This window comes from Phymastichus coffea, unplaced genomic scaffold (genome assembly GCF_024137745.1).
Source record: "Phymastichus coffea isolate CEN01 unplaced genomic scaffold, Cenicafe_Pcof_1.1 PCOF00014, whole genome shotgun sequence".
NCBI lineage: Eukaryota > Metazoa > Arthropoda > Insecta > Hymenoptera > Eulophidae > Phymastichus > Phymastichus coffea.
In genome coordinates this window covers 7,186,882-7,210,682 of record NW_026706825.1, presented here as the reverse complement: position 1 = coordinate 7,210,682, position 23,801 = coordinate 7,186,882, and the positions used below count along the sequence as shown (strand labels likewise).

The window sequence follows — 23,801 nt, the reverse complement described above, 5'->3', positions numbered from 1 at the left end:
GGTACTTTAGCTTTAATCTAAAAAACTAATAAAGATACCGAATCGGAGTTTTCCCAAATTACTTATAATACCTTGAACTTTCAAAATAATTACAACAATAAACAATAAAAAATTTTTTTCGAAAGTTATTAACTTTTTGTTTAAACAATTGCTAATATCTCAAAAAGTATATTTTTTTTTTGAAAAATTCTTGCTCCTACGTATTCCTGAGGATTTTTGCTATCGAAATCAATCATAAAATTCAAGGGCCCGACATATCGGAAAGCGTAGCCCTAATCAAAAGAAGACGCCTCGGTGTCCGGTCGCTGAGGCATCTTCTTTTAATTAGGGCTACGCTTTCCGATATGTCGGGCCCTTGAATTTTATGATTGATTTCGTAATAATATGATTGAATACGTAGGAGCAAGAATTTTTCAAAAAAAAAATATACTTTTTGAGATATTAGCAATTGTTTAAACAAAAAGTTAATAACTTTCGAAAAAAAATTTTTATTGTTTATTGTTGTAATTATTTTGAAATTTTAAGGCATTATAAGTATTTTGAAAAAAATCCGACTTCGATATCTTTATTAGTTTTTAAAATATAGCTGTTTGAAAATTTTTTATCATTTTTCTTTAATTGTTAATAACTTTTGATATAATTAATGTATCGTCTCCAAAATTTGGGAAAAATCTCAGTTTTATGTGTACAACAATTGTGCCAAATTAAAAAAAAATCCGTAACCTAAGGGTTACAAGTCAATCGAAATAGCCTAGAATTACCCACCTGTTCTTCGCTTTTATTGCTTCACCCTTTACCTTACCTCAAACACGTTTCGCTAATTGGCTAGCCTCCAAGGTTCGTGCGGCGATTCTTCAAAGCTCACTCGCGCCAAATCACTCTGTGCCAACATCAATGCACCTTAACAATGCGACAAATATTTATCAATCTATCGCATTGACACTCCGCGTGATTCTCTGCAAATAATATGATAATCACGCGTATATACCGAATACAAGAAAACATTGCTAAATGCTCACACGCATACTCGCGATAATACTCAATTACCGCACTAATTATTAAAACATTTCAATACGTTTGCTTATTGAAGCCCAATCGTTTTACAAATAGTCATGTTCGTATTGTTATCATGATAATTCTTCTTGACAAAATCGAGCAAGTTCATTCCATTAAAATAGAAAAACTTTCCAAATACTAATACACATAAAAAGCACGAAAAATATATCAACAAGCAAACAGATGACCGGAAATAAAACTGCTTTAAGCTTTTCGTTCATTCGAGTGAAGCGATATACACGTAAAAGTTCTATTAATTGTTTATTACACTCAGCAAGTTGAAATACGTCAGTGGAACAAAAGTGATGCAGCTAACATGAAAACCAACAAATACTTACTAAAGGCAATATTTTTCCAACATGTCCAACACAAGGCTTCCTTTTCAAGAAAGAAAATTCTACAACGGTCTCAACGTCTACGATCATTAATATTTGATGCTTCCACGTTCACTGTTTTAACCTGATTTCTTTTAATAGCGTACAGGTGGACAAAACATCGGCTATTCGAAGCGTATTTTCAAAAACTACTTTTTCTTTTCAGCACTACTTGATTAGAGTTATCTTTATTGTCTTATTAATTAGAGTGAATACTTGTCATTTCTATAAAGGTTTAGGTCCAGAATTATTCAACTTTGAGGTTGCGCCATACACTTCAAATAGATGATATCAACGAATGTCGCCACTTGAATAAAGACTAATTGTTTCTAAAGTAGGTTATGCAGTCGTATCATTATGAACAAATTTAAATATTGACAACGTTTTCTATTCATTCATCTGTATCTTTACAACAAAAATAAAATATTAGCTCGCTTCTTCATCAACTTGACGGCTGGAAAACATCGTCGATTTTTTATTTTTTTATAATAAATATTTCTTGTAGTCGACTCGCGAACGCAGACGGCACGGGCAAATTGAAACGTTAAATTTTCATAAAAATTTATTTATTTAAATGAAATATGAACAGAGAATTGTTTTGCTATTTTTATTAAAATATGACACGATATATGTAAACTCAAGGGATGTTTTTTTTCTAAAGTTGACGCTTGAACACGAGACTGGTCAAATAAATTATTTGAACGATTCTTCAACTTCTTTTCATGAAAATGTACTTTGATTGAAGATAACACATATAGCTGATGAAATCTTCAAGATTACAATAATAATAATTAAAATTAATGCATTATGACCCTTCCCTGTACCAACACAAAATCAACATATAATGTATATATAGCAATGGCGATACAAAAAATTTTATAATCGCCGTACATAACAATTATAATAAATTATGAAAATGTACATTTAATTATTAATATCTTAAACTCAACGTATAGAGATTCTGTGTGAAATCAATAACAACACTTTATGATTTAACCTTTAAATTTTAATACTTTCATAAATAACAAACTATTGATTTTTATAACCGCTTTTATAGTAGTTGTTAGACCACAAAAATAAATGCAAAATATATATTACAGGACCATTTAATCTATAAAAGATGTCCTCAGAGAAATGAATGAAAGCAAAGAATTCTTGACAAATTCGACGGAAATGAGTAACTAATATTCACCGGAATAACAAAATAGACGCTGCTAAAGTCTTTAGAATAGACTGGAATATGTAAAAATATTGCATGAACATATAAATTTTATAATTGGATGACTCAAGCGATGATATAGTAAATTTTATTTTTATCTTCAATTATTTGAATCCGCAAAATAAAATATTCAGCGCGAGCAACTCTAGCCGTTGTTAAAACTTTCTTATTTAAGTATTTCATTCAAGACTTAAGAAACATCTTTTTCATTTTTTAATACGCCGTGCGGAACGTACGACTTTATCGAAACGCTCATATAAAAAAGTGAGCTCAAATTAGCGCTTTTCACACGTTTTGGAAAATACCGTACCTTTATATAACATGATTGGAAAAGAGATTCTCTTCTCGTGTATTTTTTCAATCTCGTTTCACTCGGGAGTAAATTTCACACAATCTATCTCCCGCACTAGTTAGGTAGTACACTATACTTGCATTTAATGTCAATCGAGTCGCCAAATATTTATTACAATAATTATCCTGCGCATTTTCATAGACTAGCGAGGTCAGTTTTATAATCTAATTCTATATTGATAGCTGAATGTGAAAAATGTTATCTAGATCAGCGTCTTCATCTATTTGGAATAGATCTATGACCAAGATAATGTTGATCTTATCGTGTTCAACACATACATATTAAAAATGCAATTTTACTATGACTTCTAAAGTAAATAAGAAAAAAATTAAAACATTGTACAATGCTCATTTATTTTGATACAATAGCCTACGAAATACTTCTTCATAATAAAAGATGAAATGTAAATTCCAAATTCAAGTGTGGTAAGATACAATAAAAAATTTATCATATTTTCCTGCTTTACCTTCTGTTTACTTATCTTTTCTTAGTGAAAAATTATTCAATACGACACTATAACAACTGTTAATTATATTTTTCCAGACTGCATTATCTTGTCCATTGGTATGGCCTAACAATACTTTGTACAAGATTTATGTTACAATGGTATTAAGACAATTCAGTTTTAAAGCATATACTTCGCATATGAAGCATTTTACAGAGAAGATAATTACAAAATAATTTTTTAACCATTATTCTCATACGGTCTTATTTTTACTTTTTAAACTTTTAAAAAAGTTTCGAACAACACAATGATTTTATTCATATAAATTGTCATTCAAAAAACGATAATTCATTTACAGTCAATTTGAAACAGTTTTCAAAAAAAAAAAAAAAACATAAGAAAAACATAAGATATAGAAATCAACGCACATTTACGCCTTTACATCAACAGACATACTTTCACTCTATTCATTTTTTAATTACTTTGCATCAATGTGGTTTTGGTACTTTGGTTTACCATGTGTAAAAGGCAAATATCTGTATTTTATCATATGCTGAAATAATATATTGATTATTAGATTATTCAATAACTTTTGCATATCAAATGTAAAAATATATAAAAACGATTGTATAGTGTAATTTAACTTAATCAGTAAATAAATGATCATGTGTGTGACTCAGGTTTCATGCTAGGCTTAAATTTTATCAAAATTGTAAATTTGCTATAAGTTCTAATGCAGAGAAGAAAACAAATTTGCAGAACTTCCTCATAATATTCACAATAGTCTTTCAGGAAGGCAGAAGATTTGAAAATAAAGGCTTATGCTGGTGAGATTTTTAGTTTGTTTCACTTCCCAAGTTTTTAATATTTTGAATAAGGATGACAAGATTTAAAAGACTGACGAATCAAAGAACTCGGGAATTTAAAACTACGATTTCTGAGTTCCTCGATGGTTTGCTTAATTCAATGTTTCAATTGTACTTTTGCATGATTCTTATTAATAACTTATTATTTTGAATTTGCCAGAGTGTCAAAATTTCACTAAACTTTGCTAGACACCTAATTAAAGTATAAATATGTATAAATATGTAATTACATATTTAGTTTTATGTATAATTTCGGAAATGTTCTTTTAAATTACAACATTTGAGAATTATAAATATAGAAAAATTTTCTTTTATTTTCATTAAGCAAGTGAATTCATGCATAAACCTATTAAACTTTCATGATATAAAACTAATGTCGCACAACATTTTCGAAGTACGTTATTGCTATATTAATTACTTTTCTGTCTCATCAACGTACAAGATTTTTGTAACATATATGTGTTCAATAAATTGTTGATGCAAAAATAATAATTTCTCTAACGTCATTTCAATGCGGCTATCTTAAGTTTTTATGTCTTATATGTCATAAGTTTGTGGAGTTGATATGTAAATGCACTTCTTTTTTAAACAAAATTCAAGAAAAATGAAACCGAATACAGATTTTTACCAATTTTTTTTACCTGAATTTTGTTGTAAACTAAAGAAAAGTTATAGCCACAGCACTTTAAAAGTTCATAAGATAAGAAAATTTTGTTTTAAATTTGTTCATTGTCTCTTGATCTCATATTTCATTGAAAATATGACTTAAATTCTTACATTTTTATACTTTTATAGATTACAGTCTATACAATCGTTAAAAGAATTATAGTATATTTACCTTAATTTGGCGCCTCATTGTTATGCACATTAAAGTAATGAAGTACATTACAAGAATTGGCCAGAATACTGGGATATTGAAGAAGTCAAATAAAGTGCATATAAAAGAAATAACTGTAGATTTACACACTGAATACCAAAATTTGAATTCAGGCAACCGCCTAATAAAAGGCCTAAACTCCTCATTTGACCTTGTGGGTAATTGAGGCCCATCTGTATCTATTACAAAGCAAATAATGCATATAAAAATTATACAGATTTAGATTTACAACAAATATGTTACCATCAAAATCCATAGCTGGATCATTTTTTGGTGTGAGAAAAGCTATAAATAGATTTAGATGGTAAATTCCAAGAGCATAGGTAATAATATACCAACCCTAAAAGTAAAACAAACATTTTCATTCAAACAATATCACAAATTTTCAAAAAAATGATATTATTACCAACCTGTGCTACTAGGATGCGGACAATGAACATAATTACTAAAAATATTGCAATTGCCCATCTCAAGATAACATGCGGTGTCAACTGATCCAGCCAACTTTGATAAACCTGAATCAATATATAAAGTTCAAACAATTTTGAATATTTCAATAACAAAACAAATTAATTTTGTTTCAATTAACAATTGAAGCTAGTAAAAAATGGTAAGTCTAAGATTATGCACATAATTATTACATAAACTATTGTGCATAGTAACGTAGTGTAAAAATTGATTCACACTGATTCACACCATATTACCATGCACAGTTGTTTATATGTAAAATAATTATATGCATAATTATTAGCTTCACAAGAAAATGGAGGTTGAAAAGTGTGACATACTAATATTACAAACCTGTGATATTCTTGAAAGTGTCTTACTGAATACATTTCGTCTACCCGGACCACCAAGATCCTCATCTTGCATCATTGTACCTTCCTAGAAGAAATGACATTCACTTATTAATGAACGGTTGTATAAATGAATATTATTAATTACGTTTTATAATTATGATAATATTTTTGCAAAATAAAATTATGCTCACTCATTTTTTTACGAATTAAGTAAATTTTTAAAACAAAGAAGTGAATGATTATTCGATGTAACGAGTCATTTAATGTGTAAGTAACATGTTTAGTTGTGTAGATTAAACATGATTATTGGGCAACGAAGAGCGAGCCTATGTAAGATAATGACAGCAAATTATCTAATAAATATTTGTGGCGGATGATACAATAAGAAAAAAATATACGTAAAATGGAGTTTTCGGAATATTAGAATATTTCTTAAGTATTCTAACCTCCAATACAACGGTACGCAACGTAATCTGTCACGTTTATGAAACACGGTCTTCACAAAACTAAATAATCGTAGATAAATGAAACGAGCTTAGTCAAGAGTTGATCAATAAATACCTGATTGGTATGCCGTTTTTCTCACAATTAGCACAGCCGTTATTCACTAATAATTAAAGATATTTTTTTAAATCTAACACGTCACAATATTAATGGCATTCTCTATATTTCGAGGGGGAGGCTCGACTCACGTACTCGAGTTGGGAATCGGCTTTACTCGGCTCAGCTCGCAGTCGCAGCTTGAGCGCTGTCGTTTTCTCGGGCCGCGGTTATTATTATTTTTTTTAAATGTTATGTGTAACTTCGATTGTATGAAATTGATGAACAATAATCACTTGCAATACGTTAATAAATTATCTTTCAACGAAAAATGTGATATTCTTTAGTGATCAAAAATAATAATTATACCTTCGCGGATAAAAATTGCATCATACGTCTACAAAAATATTAAGATAATTTCTTTTTAATAATTGTCCATTCTTAAGTTAATAATAAATTATCAAAGAATTAGTTTGTTCTATTACAATTGGAGCTCATCGTCTTCAAGAAATTTTATAGCAATTTTTATTATTCGTTTATTATAGATCAGCCAGCTTTCATAAAATTACGTTCAATTTGACAGTATCAAAATAATGGACTCATTTTACCAGAGATGTACATAGTTCTTTGATTTCTCGTCAAATATTCTTTAAAAATCCAGAAATTTGTAGCCAACGTGCATTGTATGTCATTTATAATAAATATTTGAAAAGGTTAACTGTGTGGTTCATTCTCCATGTGTGCGGAAAAAATGATGGTAATTCTAACTAGCCCTATGAAGAAAGGAGAAACAAATGTTCACTTGACATCAACTTTGTTAATTAAAATTAAATTATATGCTGTGTGGGTATGAAAAGATTTATAATTCGAGCGAATTCCATGTCCGGGTAGTGAAAATAAATACTCGAGAGCAATTATCGAATAAATGGAGACAATGTATGTATAAAAATCTACGCAAATCCGGGAGAGCATCGTGTAACTGAGTGGAGTTCATTAAACTTTGCTTTGCTTCAATTGTCGCATGAGTAAACGCTCTTTCTTAGCATATATCCACTACTGTGAATCGCAATGAAAGTATATTTAATGAAAGAGCAGAAGACGAATGATATAACCTCTATATTGAAAACATTATTTTATCTTCGGATTGTTCTGTAAGTTTTTAAAGATGATTTTCTGGTAATTTGTTCTCATAGTAAATCAAGAACGATAAAAATATTTTTATCAATGACATACTTATCCAGAAAGCTTCATTGATTCAAACATTTCATAAAATAGTATGTACATTACGATACAAGTGCGCTTCGTTCGGGCGTAAACGCCACACGAGACAAGAATCTACTTTCCCGATCATGTGCCGTACCGTATTTTTTTATACGACGTACAGTGGAAAGTGCGATTTTTAACGCACGTTTTTTGCCGAGCGTGCGGAAAAAATGCACTTTCCGTACGGAGTGTCGAAAACGAAATATTCTTGAAGCATGAAAAGAGAACCGATATGACAAATTATATCTCCATTGATCGGCAATGCCAGCAGGATTCACTATTATAGATCTATTTATAGATTTATTATTATAAAATTTCCAAGTGTTTCTCTTTTTCATCCAAAGAATACATTTCTATCTATCTTCATAAATTTTTGTATCCTAAATAACTACCACTACCATTTAATTCTTCGATAATAACCAGAGAGTAATAGCCGCTATGATAAAAAGTGGGACGATTTGATCTTGAAGATCGCCAGTACTTCACTCAATGTAATAGCCTACAACTAGCTCGTTTCAGATCCATCTAGTGAGCGCCACTCGAAACATATATCAGCTGACTTAACCTGCTGCTTGCTCAATTAATTACCATGTATTTTTCAAGGCGATATGTACTTTAGATAATGGTATTACCTACGATTAAAATATAACAAGTAATTTGAAGATAAGTGCCGTAAGCCTAAGTACCAACATAAGCTATAACACGAGCTCTTATAGAGGCAAGTAACTTAAATACTATCTTCATTTTATTGAGGCGATTTGGAGGTGGTAGCCTACGATTTTGTATCGTAATATGGAAATTGCGGAAATGAATCGAGACGATACATTTTTTTTTTTATTTTTATTGTTTTACTTTTAGGAAATTATTATTTTACGGTACAATTTTATAAATAGCTACTAGATAAAGATTACTTTTTTATGTTATTAATTTAATAATAGAAGCCCCCTTAGCGGTATTGCACTTCAAAATTCTTAAAAACATAATAAGCAAGACGACCTTAAAAAATTAATTTATAATTAACTTTTTGTTACAATATGAAGTTATTTTCAAGATAAGATGTCCGTAATATTGTATAATTATATAAATTTTTTATTTTGTTGTATCTTGTTTTCTATACGAACTTGTATTAGCCCAGTATAGGATCGAAAGGAAGCGGAAGGAGGGGTGGCGCGCCAAGTCACACCAAGTTTAAAATCAACTGCTAACTTTAATCGCGTAACTAGTAGAATACAGGTGATTATCGGCACGAAACGTCCAAACCCGTGGGCGCCACAAGCAGGACGATCCGGCTTAAATAGAGCGGTTGGCGCGTACACGAGCGTAACGTGAAGGTGTTGACTGGCAGCGGCTCGGCTGGAACTGGTTGGTGATGCAAGGCGATGATGAACATCCTTAAATACGCTCCAGGACCGCAAATCATGCTACCTGAGCTGCTTAGTGAAGATTAAGGAGAGAGGATCGTTCTCCACTCACTTCCCTAAGCCTCTATCTCCTAAACCCTAAGTCCAAGCCGGCTAATTCGAAACGGAGGCGCTGCTTAGTGCTTCTGCGCCGGGGCCGCCGGGCGCCGGGCGTTAACGACCCTGGCCTGCAGATGGCGACACCGATCGAGACTTGACTGTCATACATATATTTACATAAAAAATCAAGTTAGACATATATGCAGTATCTTTTCTTTTTTAATAATTAACTTGAAAATCTCATTTTGTCTTATCGTCCATAAAAAAACCTTACTATTTCAATTTTCAACATTCAATTCTTTTTATACTTGAGATACACCAATGAAAGATGAGATGTATTCTTAAAAATATATGAAAAGAAAAACATTCTCTTGCTTTACTAGTATCAATTTTTTCAATGCGCTGGTGCATCGTTGTATGTATGTATTTTTAACAAATAAGTACATACTTCGCCTATTTGTGTGCGTCCTAGAGTACTCTCCTGAGATAAACGATTGTAATCGAATCAAGCTTTGACATATGTATCGTCAGAAATTGTTGAGATAAAAAATTATTGAGCTTTGCTTGATGGATCGTGAAATTTTAATTATAATTGAAAGCGTTATCAAATAAATATATACGAAGATAAAATATGTAAACACATTATTAGTGAAAAAGAGCGGTTGAAAGATAATTGACGACAAATAATTTGATAATGTAGTACGAGACAAAGAAAGATTGCGGGAAGATTGATCGTGCTATTACTTTTCGGCGCTTACATACAGTGCAAATGATGAAAAAGTGTCCGAAAGTTATAAGTTTATTGAAATGAGAAATTAAGGTGATTTGTTCAATCCACCAATAAAGTTGTTTAATTTGATTTCATAACTGGAAAGGTTTAAAAAAGTACATAAAAAAATATCAATTCAAAAACCATTTTTGACATCGCTGACGGAGTAGATAATCTCACATTTCTATCTCATTTTGGATGTGAAGAATATAAACGGAATAATAACTTTTGATTTAGAACTCGAATATTTTTAACTTATAAGCAATTGGATAACAATAATTACATTTAGCAAGAACATGCAAGAGAAAAAAGAGAACTAGCAAAACTTTCAAATACTTCAACTTCTGATAACGTGAACTTGGACGAAAAGCACAAAAGTACAGAAGTGAGAGTCCACGCTATAGTTTAGACGACAGTAACTATCAAGAGATAAAAAAAAATAAAGAATTAATAAAAAACTCAGCTAATTATGCTTAGCTTACATGATGTCTATAGATATATATTTCTTGATAAGACTGAATAAATAAATTAAGAAGAAAAAATATTTATGTTCAACTTCAAAAGATCGTAATGTATTTGTTTCATTGTAAATATTTACCACGTTTCATATGTCAATGCACGAATATTTCATTAATAATTTTTAACTATTTTATTGTCTTATTTTGCTTTTAAAAAATTATAACTTTCCTGTTTTCAAATAACCCAGATTCATATAATTAATATTATTATCACACACAAAAATTGTGTAAGAAATTGAATCTACAATCGTTAGCAAAAGAAAACCTAAGCTTTATCTCGCTCAGCCACTACAAGATTACAAAGTTATGGATTTTTTATTTAAATTATTTCTGACGGTACGATGCACATGGATCCTTGATTCGATTAAAATCGTTAATATCAGGAGAGTACTCTAGGTACAATAGAGTAAGTCTTAAGACTTAACAATAAGTTAAGTTAACGTAAGTTAATACTTAAGACTTAACAATAAGTTAAGTTAACAATAGTTAACTTAACGTAAGTCTTAACAATAAGAGTAGTCTTACAAATAAGCAAAGTATTTATTTGTTAAAAATATAAACAACGAAGGACTGACTCATTGCAAAAATATGGATGATAAGACAAAATGAGATTTTTAAGTTAATTATTAAGAAAGAAAAGATACTGCATGTATGTTTCACTTGATTTTTTACGTGAATATACCTTTTAATAAATTACAACTACGCCCGATCCTGTACTTGGCTTATATAAGTTCGTAGGAAACAAAATAAAATATAATATTAAAAAATTCACCGTCATACAAAATTACGAACATCTTATCTTTTAAAAAACTTCGCATTTTGACAAAAAGTTAAATTCAATTTAATTTTTTGAGGTCGTCTTGTTTATTATTTTTAAGAATTTCGAAATACAGTACTGTTAAGCTAGCTTCTGTTATTAAATTCATAAAATGAAAACGATAACTTCGTAAAAGTAAAACAATGAAAATGATAATAAAACATGTATCATTTAAAGATTGATCCCAAAAGTTCCAAATTACGAGTTAAAAACATTAGAACTTCGACTACCGTTTCTGCATCACTTTTACATAATTGAAGGTGGTATTTATGTTGCTTGTCCCTAAGGGGACTCGTTATAGCTTATATTGGCGTTTAGTTTGATCCGAAAATTACTTGTTATGTTTTGATCATCAGTAGTACCGCTATCCAGTGCATATTGCTTTGAAAAATACATGATGGTAATATTGCGGTAATTGATTGATTAATCTCTGAATATAAAATTAAGCAGCAAGTTAAATTAGCTCGCTACCGACGCTACCGCTGCCCGCTACGCTTCCAGCGGCACTCGCTAGGGGGGTCTGATATGTGCTAAGTAAAGGTTATTCTGTCGAGCAGACTTGGTGATCTTTACGTAGTTGCGTCTCTTTTTCTCTTATCCTAGATAATAACACTGCTCATTTCTTCCAAATTTTCTTCTAGATACTTCATCGTCAAGCGTACGTTTTATAAATTTTCTTGAGTTGTGTCAAGGATATTTCTTTCATCAAATTTTTGTAGCAATAAAACTATTTATGAAAAAGTATATCTTTGATAAAAATATTTTCCAATCGCTCCTCATTGTTTTGGATTTGCCATGACAGCAAATTATCAGAAAATAATCTTGAAAAAAATACAGAACAATCCAATGATAAAAAAAATATTTTTAATACAGAGGTTATGTTATTTGTCTTCTGTTCTTTTGTTGACTGCTTTCTTTACAAAAAGAGCGATGTTTACTCATGTGACATAGTGGGTGTTGCGTCGAAACACAGCAACTTTTGGTTAGCAACCCACTTGGTCACACGATGGCACTACCGGGCTTACGTATAAAAACCAATGGAAACAGAAGCATCGATCGGCCGATAGCAGATTTTCAGTTCATGACATCATTGCTTTTTTTTTTCTTTCTCAAAGTCCACCTTCGCGCAAGAAGTGCATACACGGTGATGATCACTCGAAAAAACCGCACACCCACTTTCATACAAGATTCGCGGGTGACGTAGTTTCTTAGTGAGCAATGTACGAGCCATCGTCGTCCAAGGATTTTTCCAATTTGAGGCTGACTGTATCGATTCGGAAACAATTTAGGACCCCATTAGCCGGTAAATGAAATTTAATGATTTTCCATGTAAGTGATTTCGAGTTCTATTTTTCTATTTTTCAAATATTTCCTCAACAAATATAGTTATTTTATCATATGATAGATGAATAATTAAAGCCGTGTGCGCCGTTGATCGATTTTCTGCCCTAAAAAGCTAATAAACAGCGCACGCGACAAAGAAAATGAGAGTGCGCGCAGACTAAACCCTCCCTTGACATGACACGCACGTTATAAATTATGCACACAGTAGGGTGCGCGCAGTTGCTTGTTCGGTTTGTGCCTGTGCGGCGTGTCTGCCTCTATATGTGTCCCCCCAGCGACGCTATCATCGTAGTTTACTGCTTTCATTGAGAACGAAGGAGAAAGTAACAAAAAAAGTGCGCCCAAGGAGGGGCAGCAGAGGATTGATCAACAACTGTTAGTTTCGTTCGAGCCGCACTGGTTTCACGCCTAAATACTCATGGTCAGCTACGAACTGTTTGAGAATCCGACAAGTGGTATAAAGTGGCCGTTGCGAACGCATCGTCAACCAAACGTGAGCAATCGTGCTATCAAGCAAAGCAAATAAGTTGCCTGCCCCGCGTGCCTTGTTCGTCTTGCGCGCGACTCTCCTAGCTCTCCTACTGCGTCAGATATTTGCACGGGGAAGAGGCTGTATATTCTCAGCTTCTGCATGAGAATAGGCGAGAGCAAACGAGATGAAATTATTGGACCTGACTGCCAATCCCGACTCAGAATACTCACATTTTTTCGTATGAGAAAAGCTTACTGAATGAGCATCCAGTCGGTTTTACGCCTTCACAGAATATTCGCGCGTCTCCTAACCTCTAAAATTTTGCTCTACTTGATCCTTTTGTGGTCGTAAACAAGCACGCTATTTACTACGTTCCTACTCTTATTCGGCGCTCAAGAAACCTTAGAAATGAGCAGTAATACTTGATTCCAAAAGAGGGACAGAAAAAATTCGATTTACGTGGCATCAAAGTTGAAGCAGTGGCAGTGAAGACCAGAGGTCTCCCTAGTTTCTTTATCCCCACTTTATGGAATCGCCAACAAACCCGGGTGACGCATGCATGTACGGAAACGATAGACCACAGCCATCTAACACTTTCAACTTCACCCGTCGTCTACGAGTCTGCTGCAAGACTTTGGGAATATACGTGAACAACCGGTATTGAACTGAAAACGAAAAAACGTAGCGCAGTGTCGAGTAGATAGCGGACGATATAGAGCTCTTACAGCTTTAAACATCAATTGTCGTCAATTATACTTCATTGTGTTTAATTATCAAAAGAAAGTCGCTATTTCAGTGAGCCGTATCCATCTGAAAATATCAAAGTCGGAACATAAAGATATTACCGCCAGTGTAAAGAGTGCATAACAGGTGCATCTGTCTGACTGTGTTTGATTTTTTCTGTCTGATCAAGGTTGCTGTTTCTTTGTTGCAACGTATCATGAATGTGAGTCATCAAATGAGTTCTTTAAATTATAAAATATCAAGTAATTAACCATTGAATGTATTGAATTCTTTGATTCACTTTATGCAAAGAATCTACTACAAATAATGTCTTTTATGAACCTCAATAGTATACACTACAGTTTTATTGTTAAGATTAATTATGCATAGTAATTTTAGTAATTTAGTAATTTTAAGTTTCTAAAAGTAATATTGATCAATTAAGGTTATAAATTTGAAGTTAAACAAAAATAAACTCTTTTATAAAACATGGATACTAGCTTCTTCAATCTCTAAAAGTAACACATATAATTACTGTATTACTAATAAAATATATCTGAATATTTATAACTATTCACTTCTTCATAACAAAAGTGACATTTTTCAATAGCTTGATTCTATGGTTTCTACCTTTATAGACATTTTCATGATTATTAAATTGTTAATCGGCTCTTACGTTGACATAAAAGTATACTTTTAGATATATAATTTTAGTTACCAAAATGTTTGGTTAGTTGTTTCTGGGTATTAACTTTAAATTCAAGTAACATATGCGTTTTACATATCCATATCAGTTGCTGAAAAGTTCCCTCCATTTTGTTAAAACTATTTTGAGAATCTCATGCTCTATATTACTTCTACATCATTCTATTGGGTAGCTGCGGAATGGATTATATAACAAACTGGATCAGTGACCCCTACAGACCCAATAAATCAAGACTATGACAACTCTAGAATGTAATTAAAATTACTCAAGTCTCTGCCTGATATTTTTTTTTAATTTATTGCTATAATTGTCTATACTAGTCTATATCTAATTCATTGACTTGTTCAGCATATAACACCAGGCATTGTGCTAATCTTAGATTTTAGTTTAAGTCTTTAAAAATATTAAATCTACTTTTGTCACAATGCAATTATTGTTTATGTTTTTAACAGCTAACATTCCTAATGATTTGGTATGTTTGATACATTAAAAATTATTTTAACTTAGCAAATATCGGATTAGGAAAGTTTCTTGTCTGAGCAATATTGAGAGAACAATTTATATTTAAAATATAATAATCTTATTGACATGCTTAATCAGTGGTGGTAGGTGCAGAGCAAATTAGACATTGCACATGTTATAATTTATTGCAAGTATGATAGAAAGCAACCATGATAAAAAGTAGAGTATTGCTTGATATTTATTAATTTTGAATGCAATGATTTTCTTGCTATTTTTTTCATATTTTTTTCTTATAGTTATAAAAAGTGTGGACAAAATTTTTATTCTTAGACAATGCTATATTTATCAACATGTTTTTATCAGATAATGATATCTTGATGATAACAAATTTGTACCAGAAAACAGTAGTATTTTAGAAGTGGTAGATTTGAATTCAAATTAAAAATATTGCATGATTGCTAATATGGTATTTTATTGACAGAAATAAAACAAAAAGTAATACAATGTGATAAAATATTTATTATTGTCAGTATTTAAACAGTATCACGCTACTTTGGGAAAAATTACTTCAAAGCATAATTTATTAGCGAATACATGAGCTTTTAAGAAATTGATAACATTGAGCGAAAGGAAATTTCGTCAATGTGACAGTAGTTGTAAGAAAATGGTTGATATTGAAATAGTAAAAAGGATACGTTAATTGGATGCGTAGGTAATCAGAGTATCGATGAGGTGGTGCGGCGAAGGTGGTTAACGCGGCTTCGACTTCTGGAGATGATTGAAAGTGTTTCTCGTCGTGCGCTGAGTGGCTCCAGTGGGAGCTACCACGTTCGCGGTGCAGAACTGGCGCGTGATCGTAGGCTCAAAACCCTTGCAGCCACTGTCGTCTTTTTGGACGATACGCAGCACACATTTCAGCTTGAAGTAAGTTAAAAATTTCCTTTCTCTTTTCTCTGTTCTATGGTTAATTCATCATTATCATCTTCGACTTGCAGAAGCGGTCTAAAGGTCAGGCGCTCTTGGACTTGGTCTTTCAACATCTAGAACTCGTCGAGAAAGACTATTTTGGTCTCCAATATGCCGAAAACACTTCAGGTTTAACAAGCTGCTCTAGTCCCGATGTTATGGTAAAGTTAATCCAATGTTATTCGTCGTCGATACACCTGTTCAATTCAAGTTTAATGCGTTGCTTTTACTCCTCACAGAGATGGCTCGATCCCTCGAAACTGGTTAAAAAGCAAATAAGAAGCAAAGGAGGTCAGTTCTTTTTCAGGGTCAAGTTCTATGTGTCAGATCCGAGTAAATTACAAGAAGAATACACAAGGTACCAGTTCTACTTGCAAATACGAAAAGATATTTTACAAGGAAAACTACAATTGCCTCCAAGTACTGCTTGTCTCATTGCCAGCTACACTGTCCAATGTAAATATACTTGTAATTAAAAGCCATCAACCATTAATAACATTTCAAAGAAAAGCTTTACGTGTTTCAATTAATTGATATTCTTGTGCATTTCAGCGGAACTTGGTGACTACAATTCCGAAGAACATGCAGCTGGCTACTTGTCTCGTTTACAATTAATACCCGGACAAACGGAAGAAATGGAGAAGAAAATTTCTGAGTTACATAAATTACACAAGTACATGTCGTTTTCTTTCTTTCTATCAACCAATTAAATTATATTAATAATTACTCAATTTCTCATAAAATTCTACATTCTCATTCACTTTTCAGAGGTCAATTACCATCCGATGCAGAATTCAACTTTCTTGATCATGCTAAACGACTTGACATGTACGGCGTGGAATTACATAAGGCAAGGGTATGTTCTGTACAATGCTTGTATTGTTTATCATTTTTATTTATAACTTATTGAATGCGTTTCATGTTCGACCAATGCAGTTTCAAAACAGCTGGTTACAAATTATATAATTTGATTGTTTACAATGCAATGTCTGTTGTTCATAGGATTCTGTGAATAAAGAAATTCAATTAGGCGTTACGTCCACAGGATTAGTAGTCTTTGAAAACAACATTAGAATCAATGTTTTTTCTTGGTCAAAGATCATCAAGATTTCGTTCAAAAGAAAACAGTTTTTTATTCAATTAAGACGAGAGCAGGTAGAGTTGAATTTATTTACATTTAATTATTTTATATCCTATACGAACGTTCACATTTAAAAAAAAAAATGTTTTAGTCGGAAAACTATGATACTTTATTGGGTTTCAATATGCAAACTTATCGCAGCTCGAAAAATTTGTGGAAATCATGCGTAGAGCATCACACTTTCTTTAGGTTACATAGTCCCAAGTTACGACCCCGTCGTTTTCCGCTGGCACTTAGCAGCAGATTTACGTACTCGGGTCGTACTGAATTCCAATCTGTTGAGGATGGCAAACATCGAGCTCGGGTGGAAAGGACTTTCATTAGGTAAAGTTGACAAATTGACTCATGGAAGCATGGATTTTTCCCAATTTAGTTAACGTTATCTATCAATCATCGACAGATCACCGAGTAAAAAATTAATCCACGGAATTTTGCCGTTGCCCATTTCTGATGAGAAAAAGTTACTTCATGCAATCTTGCCTGGTTCTGAAGATAAAGGAAAAATTTTACCGCCCAGTCGATCCAATAGATCATACGATAATAAAGTACAATCGCTTGGATCACGCGAACCTCGTCAAGCGTGGGGTGAGGGAAATCAAAGTGATGAGTACGTTCGAAGATTATAAAATTTACACTTTTCGTAAGGACCCCGTAACTAATATGTTTGCCTTTTCTTCATTGCAGCGAGGGTGGATTCCTAGCACACAGAGAGGAAGGAACGCATTCTCATAATTCAGGAAGCGCATTTTCACCTAGATTAGGTTCTCGAGCCATAAGTTATGCCGACGAGGATAGTACTTTGGAAAGAAACATTTACGATGTACCTGACTATAATGAGCAAACCGGTTCGACTACTCCACAAGTATATTTTTCAATAATTATTTTATGCACCGTCATGTGTATGCGGTATCTTCATCCCATTTCAAAATAATAATGCTTGATTATTTTAGGCGTCTGATGACGGTTTGGTGTCAATAAGGATAACGCCGGATGACCAAGGTCGCTTCGGATTTAACGTTAAAGGAGGCTTAGACCTTGATATGCCAATATTGGTTTCTCGAGTCGCGCCAAATACACCTGCTGATCGTTGTTATCCGAAACTGAACGAAGGTGACCAAGTGGTTTACATTAACGGGATTGATGTTAACGGCATGTTACACGAGCACGTAGTTAATTTAATTCGACAATCAAGAGACACAGGTGCTGGCGAGCTTACGTTGACTGTGAGACCTAACGCTTTGTATAATGCTTTAACAGGCACAGATGAACCGTTAGAGGAAGAACCACCTTACAGGTATATCGCTGCTTTCCATTGCAGATTAAAACGTCAAGTTATTTCAAAAAAACTTACATAAGCTGAATTTCATTTTTTCCAAAGGTATGTGCCGGATGTACCTCACACTGCGGTCGGTTCAGATGCTCTTGCACAATCTATGTTACTGTTAGCGGATGGTTTAGCGAGTGGAGCTTTAATTGCTCAATACGAGCAATTGTATAGAAAAAATCCAGAGCTTTCGTCTCTTGAATCAAAAAAGCCCGAGAATCAAAATAAAAACAGATACCGAGATATATCTCCGTGTAAGTGACGACTGAATATTATGTTTTAGCACATTACGATAAAAGTGCGGAAAAGTAGATTCTTGTCTCTCAAATTTACTAGAAAAGAATCGACTTTTCCGCACTTGTATCGTAATGTACTATTTTAATTGTTACCTTGTTTATATGTAGTCACGACTGAATGTAATGACTAAATTTCATTTCAGATGATGTTACGCGAGTCATACTCATGGGTTGTACAAATGGAGATTACATAAATGCAAATTATGTAAATATGGAAATTCCTGGTTCAGGGATTATAAATCGTTATATTGCCACTCAAGGGCCTTTGTCATCGACGGTTGCGGATTTTTGGGAAATGGTTTTGGAAGCTGGTAGTACGCTAGTTGTAATGCTGACAACTTTGATAGAAAGGGGACGCACCAAATGTCATCAGTATTGGCCTGGACTGGAAGAAACACTTACTCTTAGAAACCTTACGCTGCAATGTACCTCCGAGACGATCAAGGATACTTTTGTTTTCCGTGAATTCGTGCTCACAGATACAATTGTAAGTGGTAGTAAGCTATGAGTCATTTCAATTAAGATAAACACTTGCATACGCCAGTTGATATTGAGTGAAGTTTTACTGTGTTTATTTAGACTGGAGAGGAGAGAGATATAAGCCACATGCAGTATTGCGCATGGCCAGATCACGGAGTACCAAGTGACTGGCGACAATTCACAACATTCACGGAAAAAGTCAGAGCAGCTCGTACAGGAAGTGTGGAGCCCGCAGTTGTCCATTGTTCAGCGGGAATTGGTCGGACCGGTGTACTCGTGCTCATGGAAACGGCATTGTGTCTCATTGAAGCCAATCAGCCTGTGTATCCTTTAGATATCGTTCGCTCGATGAGGGACCAACGAGCGATGATGATTCAAAATGCTGTAAATATATTTATTCTATACCTTACTACAGCCTCATTCAATATCAAATAATCTTTCATTTTTTTACTTTTTACTACATTGGTTTAAATTATTTGATTTACTGTCAAATCAAAATATTGTATACAGTCATTCTTTCAATAATCGTGTCTGTTTTCTCATTGCAGAGTCAATATAGATTTGTTTGTGAAGCTGTCCACAAAGCATACACTGAAGGCATCGTTAAGCCGCTCCCAGAGTTCAGCAGATGAGATGAAGATTAAAAAGTGATATAGCGTCCTCACGTTGCTGTACGATTCTCGTTTGATGTTTCTATTCAAATGAGGATGAAATACATATAAAACGGCAGCTTATAGATTTTATAAGTCTTGACAATAATACTTGTTGCATATTTTATATGTAATAGATCATTATAATTATTGTGGATATTTTAAAAACTGCTGAGATATTACAAGTAGCCTTAGAAATTTTATCCTCATAAGTGATACGTGATAAAATATTTGAAAGGAACGTAAGTTCTTGTAAATACGATTATTCACTATTTTACAAGAGAAGACATTCACATTATTACCATTCATTTATTGTCGTGATATGCGTAGAGTAAATAATCAGTTGTAAAAACTAATAGTATTTAGCACGTCAAACAAATTATTGTTCTGATACAGAATAGTGTTAAATAAGACAAGAATCAAGAAATGATGCAACTGGTTTCGATTAGAGTTTATAAGAGTGATATAATGAAGAATATTTTTACCTTTGAAATAGAAAGATTAATAAAAAATATTTAACAAGAAATCTTGGCTGTAAGTGTCATATTTATACGTTAAAGATGTATATACGCGATTAATTAAAAAGAGTTTGAACTAGTAAGATCATCATACTAGTAAGCCCATACATGCGGTATTTTCGTATAAATTTATCCGATATAATGAGTGCTGTAATGCGTCTTCTGCTATTTCAAAAGCTCATCATACATTAGACAAAAACTAGTTTCCAAAGTGTTTATTTCGATTAATGTGTAAATTCGTATTTAACTCATTTGTAAATTTATACACTTGTGTATTTTTCGTAATAGCTTATATAATTATTATAAAAATAATGCGGATAATGATTTACTAAAAAATAAATTGCTCGTACAAAAGATAGTTTTTTTTGTAAAAAATATTTATTGAAAGAGGTCAATTAAAAATGTAAAAGAATAAAATATTACGAGATATTCCTAATTTTTTCAAATCAACCCTTTAATGTAATCATATCGCCTGAAGCCAACAGCTTTGTTGAATAAGTTGTATTAAACATGTCAATTATGAATTTTGGTAAACAAATGTTCTCTATTTCTTTCGTAGCGTCTATAATGACAGATAAAAAGTTAATGCCATCAATTTTTTGTTTATTTGATACGTGCTGAATGTGAAAGTGACCTTTACGGGTTAAGGAAATCTATACGCTTATATATATAGTTACTTTGCAAAAGTTAATAGATTAGATAATATCAATAAAATCAGTAGTTCTTTATTATTGACATAAGTTTTCCTAAACTATGCTGTAAGTATGTGTTTTTCAACTAGAAAAGAATCGTAAGTTAAAGTTTCGTGCAAGAGAAGACCAACGAGGGTGCATTACAAAGTCGTGTGTGAACCTTGATGATATTGATGATATTTTCGCTTTATTTTGTATGAATTCCTTAAGTAAATGACATTGATCTCTTGTACTTTTATCTAAGCTTTAGGAATACGCATATGTGCGCATGTGTAAGCTTGAAATTTAATGAATTCAAGAGCACGAATTAGAAGTACGCTTGTAAAGTGTGCAATAGAGGAAGGGTACTGGAAATCGACGAAAAGCCACGAGAGCCAGCTGTTCTCGAAGAAAAGAAAAGTAAAGCTATTATTTTGTGGTAAAAAAGACGAGGTATATGGAGAGGTTTGAGGCGATAAGTGGTGGTGTTGCGTTAGAGGCGCGAAGATGTGCCGTGTGTGGCGAAAGGCTGATATTACAAAGTACCGTAAAATGCTTTCTGAGTGTGTTTACGAATACGAGGTAGACCGAGCGAAAGATGACTTTCATCCGCGTGCAGTGCGCACTGGCGGCGCTGTGCGCCAAAGTTGCAGATGCATTGAGAAAATGTTTAGTTCGCTATTGCACAGCTAAGGAATATCGGCCAGAGGTACCCGGGAAGATGTAATGGTAATGCAATCTCTAGCTATCTAGTCTGGCTCAAATGCGCACTATTCAATTGTTAAATAAAGTGCTTTGATGATGCGATGGCATAAGAAATAGCTGAAAACGCTTGGATGCTCGATCAGGGGATCATAGGTTTGCCGTAAGTGATCGTAAAACGGATTGGATTGTAAAAAGATCATGCTTTTGGGTCACTTTTATTTTGCGCTGGAGGATCCGTATGGACTTGGCGAGAATCGGAGGCGGCTTCGATCAAGCGAACGAGGCAACGCTATATCTGGCACAGCTCATGAATATTCAGACAGTCGGCCAGTGCTTTCTTTCTGGCCGAGAGTCAGGACAAGCGAGAAGCACGAGTAGTAGCCGGCGCGGCCTGCAGGTGATCGGGCCCGCCGCGCCGGGGCGGTGCCAAAGTCAAGAGCGTTGCAATAAAGGGCTGACGGCTGGACGATGCATTTCTGCAAAGCGCGACGAGCTAACGAAACGCGGCCGAGCGAGAGGAGCGAGTGGTGGCGCCAAACGTGCACGCGTGCATAGCGGAGCCTCCCACTTTCAGAAGGAAAGAGCACGGGCGAGGGGCCTCGAATCCTCGAGCGCGCGCTATATAAGCCAGTGCCATATCGCTGGCGCCTTTAGTTCCCGGAAGGTCGACCGCCCATCTGCGTCTCTCACAGTGTAAGTGTCCAGGCTCCCTTGCTCCTACTCCCATCCTTCCGCCTGCGCCTGCCCTCGCTCTCGCGCAGTCCTTCGCACTTCTTCATCGCCTCTCAACTGCTTGCGTCGGTCCCGAGGCAATGGGCTAACGCTTTGGCTAGTCGGAGACTTGCACGCACATTGCAAGCTTGACTTGGCGAACGCCCGTCGAGTAAGGCTCGCAAGCGAGTGGCGACCGGGCGCTGGCGCAATACGTAGGCCAAACTTCCGAGAAAGTTGTGGAGTTGCGAGCGACACACAGCTGGCCCAAGCGGCCTGTCGTTTCCTCGACGCCACCGCTCTTTCCTTTATAGTCAGACGCTTGCTTCGCAGCCGCAGTTGCAACGCGCTTGCTCGCGATAGGTTCCTGTCATTGACCACAGGTGCTATCGCTGCTTTTGCACGCGATGTCACTTTACGTACGTGGGTGCTAATCAGGCCCGGGCGTGCCTTGGCGTGCTTTCAGCAGGCAAAACAAGTAGCTGCAGGATGAAATCGGCGGCGATGTTGGTGCTGAGTCTGATGGTAGCGACGGCCGCTGGGATGCCCCAGCAGAAGGACGGCCAGCGCTTCAGCGACGAGGCCATCAAGCAGGCACAGTCGACCTTTCTCATTCCCAAAGACGCGCAGATCCAGAACGTACAGGAGGGCATCGAGCTCGCCGCCTACGAGTCCATTCCCGGCAACCAAAGGATCAACCTCTTCGAGATTCTCGGCAAGCACGTGCCCGCCGAGGTTGTTAACAACCTCCAGGGACAGATTGACCAGATCGGCAGGAATTAGCCGACTTTCACTTCTCTTCGCTCCTCGTCGCCCCTTGTTGCTCCACATCGTCGCCCCTCGATGGTTATCTTCTGCAGGTCGACTCGTTCTGCAGCTATGACCCACCTGACACTCTTCATTCTCTTTTCTCTTTTGTCGTTTACTTAATTTCTTAATGCTCAATAAAATACTTTATTTTTCGTAAAATTGCCGACTTTCTCGCTTTGTACTCAGCAACCAGCCTCTTTCCCGCCCTATGCGCTCTTTTCACCCCACCATATTCTTTCTTTCTTTACTCCTCCACTTTTTACACCTTACGTAATTACGTAATCAACATATTTCTCGCAATTTCATTTCACGCATGTGACTCAATTCTTCTAGCCAGCTGTTTCTTTAGATAAAGATTCGACTGCTGACACCGTCAAGAGAAAGTGCCCACGTGATCGCCAACGTATGCACTTTCACTTCTCATAGATTTTCATCAATTCCATTATTGATTCATGACCCTATTGAC

At 34.4% G+C, this 23,801-nt stretch overlaps 3 protein-coding genes across 13 annotated transcripts; 2 read left to right on the top strand and 1 right to left on the bottom strand.

The window, feature by feature from the left end:
• Positions 1-728: 728 nt before the first annotated feature.
• LOC131673657 (protein RER1) lies at positions 729-8,229 on the bottom strand. 4 transcript variants are annotated; one of them, XM_058951828.1, is made up of 6 exons: positions 8,191-8,229; positions 5,991-6,074; positions 5,600-5,704; positions 5,433-5,529; positions 5,151-5,368; positions 729-3,999 (listed from the first exon to the last, which is right to left on the bottom strand). In XM_058951828.1, the coding sequence occupies exons 1-6, from the start codon at positions 8,191-8,193 to the stop codon at positions 3,925-3,927; spliced, it is 582 nt and encodes a 193-aa protein (XP_058807811.1). In that variant the 5' UTR covers positions 8,194-8,229; the 3' UTR covers positions 729-3,924. The 4 variants fall into 4 exon arrangements, with proteins under 4 accessions (XP_058807811.1, XP_058807820.1, XP_058807828.1 ...); XM_058951837.1 differs by lacking the exon at positions 8,191-8,229 and adding an exon at positions 6,551-6,708; XM_058951845.1 differs by lacking the exon at positions 8,191-8,229 and adding an exon at positions 6,436-6,456.
• A 3,707-nt stretch (positions 8,230-11,936) lies between these two features.
• LOC131675027 (tyrosine-protein phosphatase non-receptor type 4) lies at positions 11,937-20,859 on the top strand. 7 transcript variants are annotated; one of them, XM_058953833.1, is made up of 16 exons: positions 12,700-14,118; positions 15,054-15,073; positions 15,776-15,987; positions 16,059-16,190; positions 16,269-16,485; positions 16,582-16,702; positions 16,798-16,885; positions 17,032-17,184; positions 17,262-17,494; positions 17,571-17,777; positions 17,855-18,032; positions 18,121-18,464; positions 18,549-18,748; positions 18,934-19,277; positions 19,370-19,654; positions 19,819-20,859. In XM_058953833.1, exons 3-16 carry the CDS (start codon positions 15,838-15,840, stop codon positions 19,900-19,902), a joined length of 2,736 nt encoding a protein of 911 aa, XP_058809816.1. In that variant the 5' UTR covers positions 12,700-14,118; positions 15,054-15,073; positions 15,776-15,837; the 3' UTR covers positions 19,903-20,859. The 7 variants fall into 7 exon arrangements, with proteins under 7 accessions (XP_058809817.1, XP_058809812.1, XP_058809813.1 ...); XM_058953831.1 differs by lacking the exon at positions 15,054-15,073 and adding an exon at positions 14,774-14,852; XM_058953834.1 differs by lacking the exons at positions 12,700-14,118; positions 15,054-15,073 and adding an exon at positions 11,937-12,014.
• Positions 20,860-22,203: 1,344 nt separating this feature from the next.
• LOC131674392 (uncharacterized) lies at positions 22,204-23,475 on the top strand. Of its 2 annotated transcripts, none has more exons than XM_058953054.1 (2): positions 22,204-22,507; positions 22,995-23,475. In XM_058953054.1, the coding sequence occupies exon 2, from the start codon at positions 23,015-23,017 to the stop codon at positions 23,306-23,308; it is 294 nt and encodes a 97-aa protein (XP_058809037.1). In that variant the 5' UTR covers positions 22,204-22,507; positions 22,995-23,014; the 3' UTR covers positions 23,309-23,475. The 2 variants fall into 2 exon arrangements, with proteins under 2 accessions (XP_058809037.1, XP_058809030.1); XM_058953047.1 differs by having other exon boundaries at positions 22,992-23,475.
• The last annotated feature ends 326 nt before the right edge of the window (positions 23,476-23,801 follow it).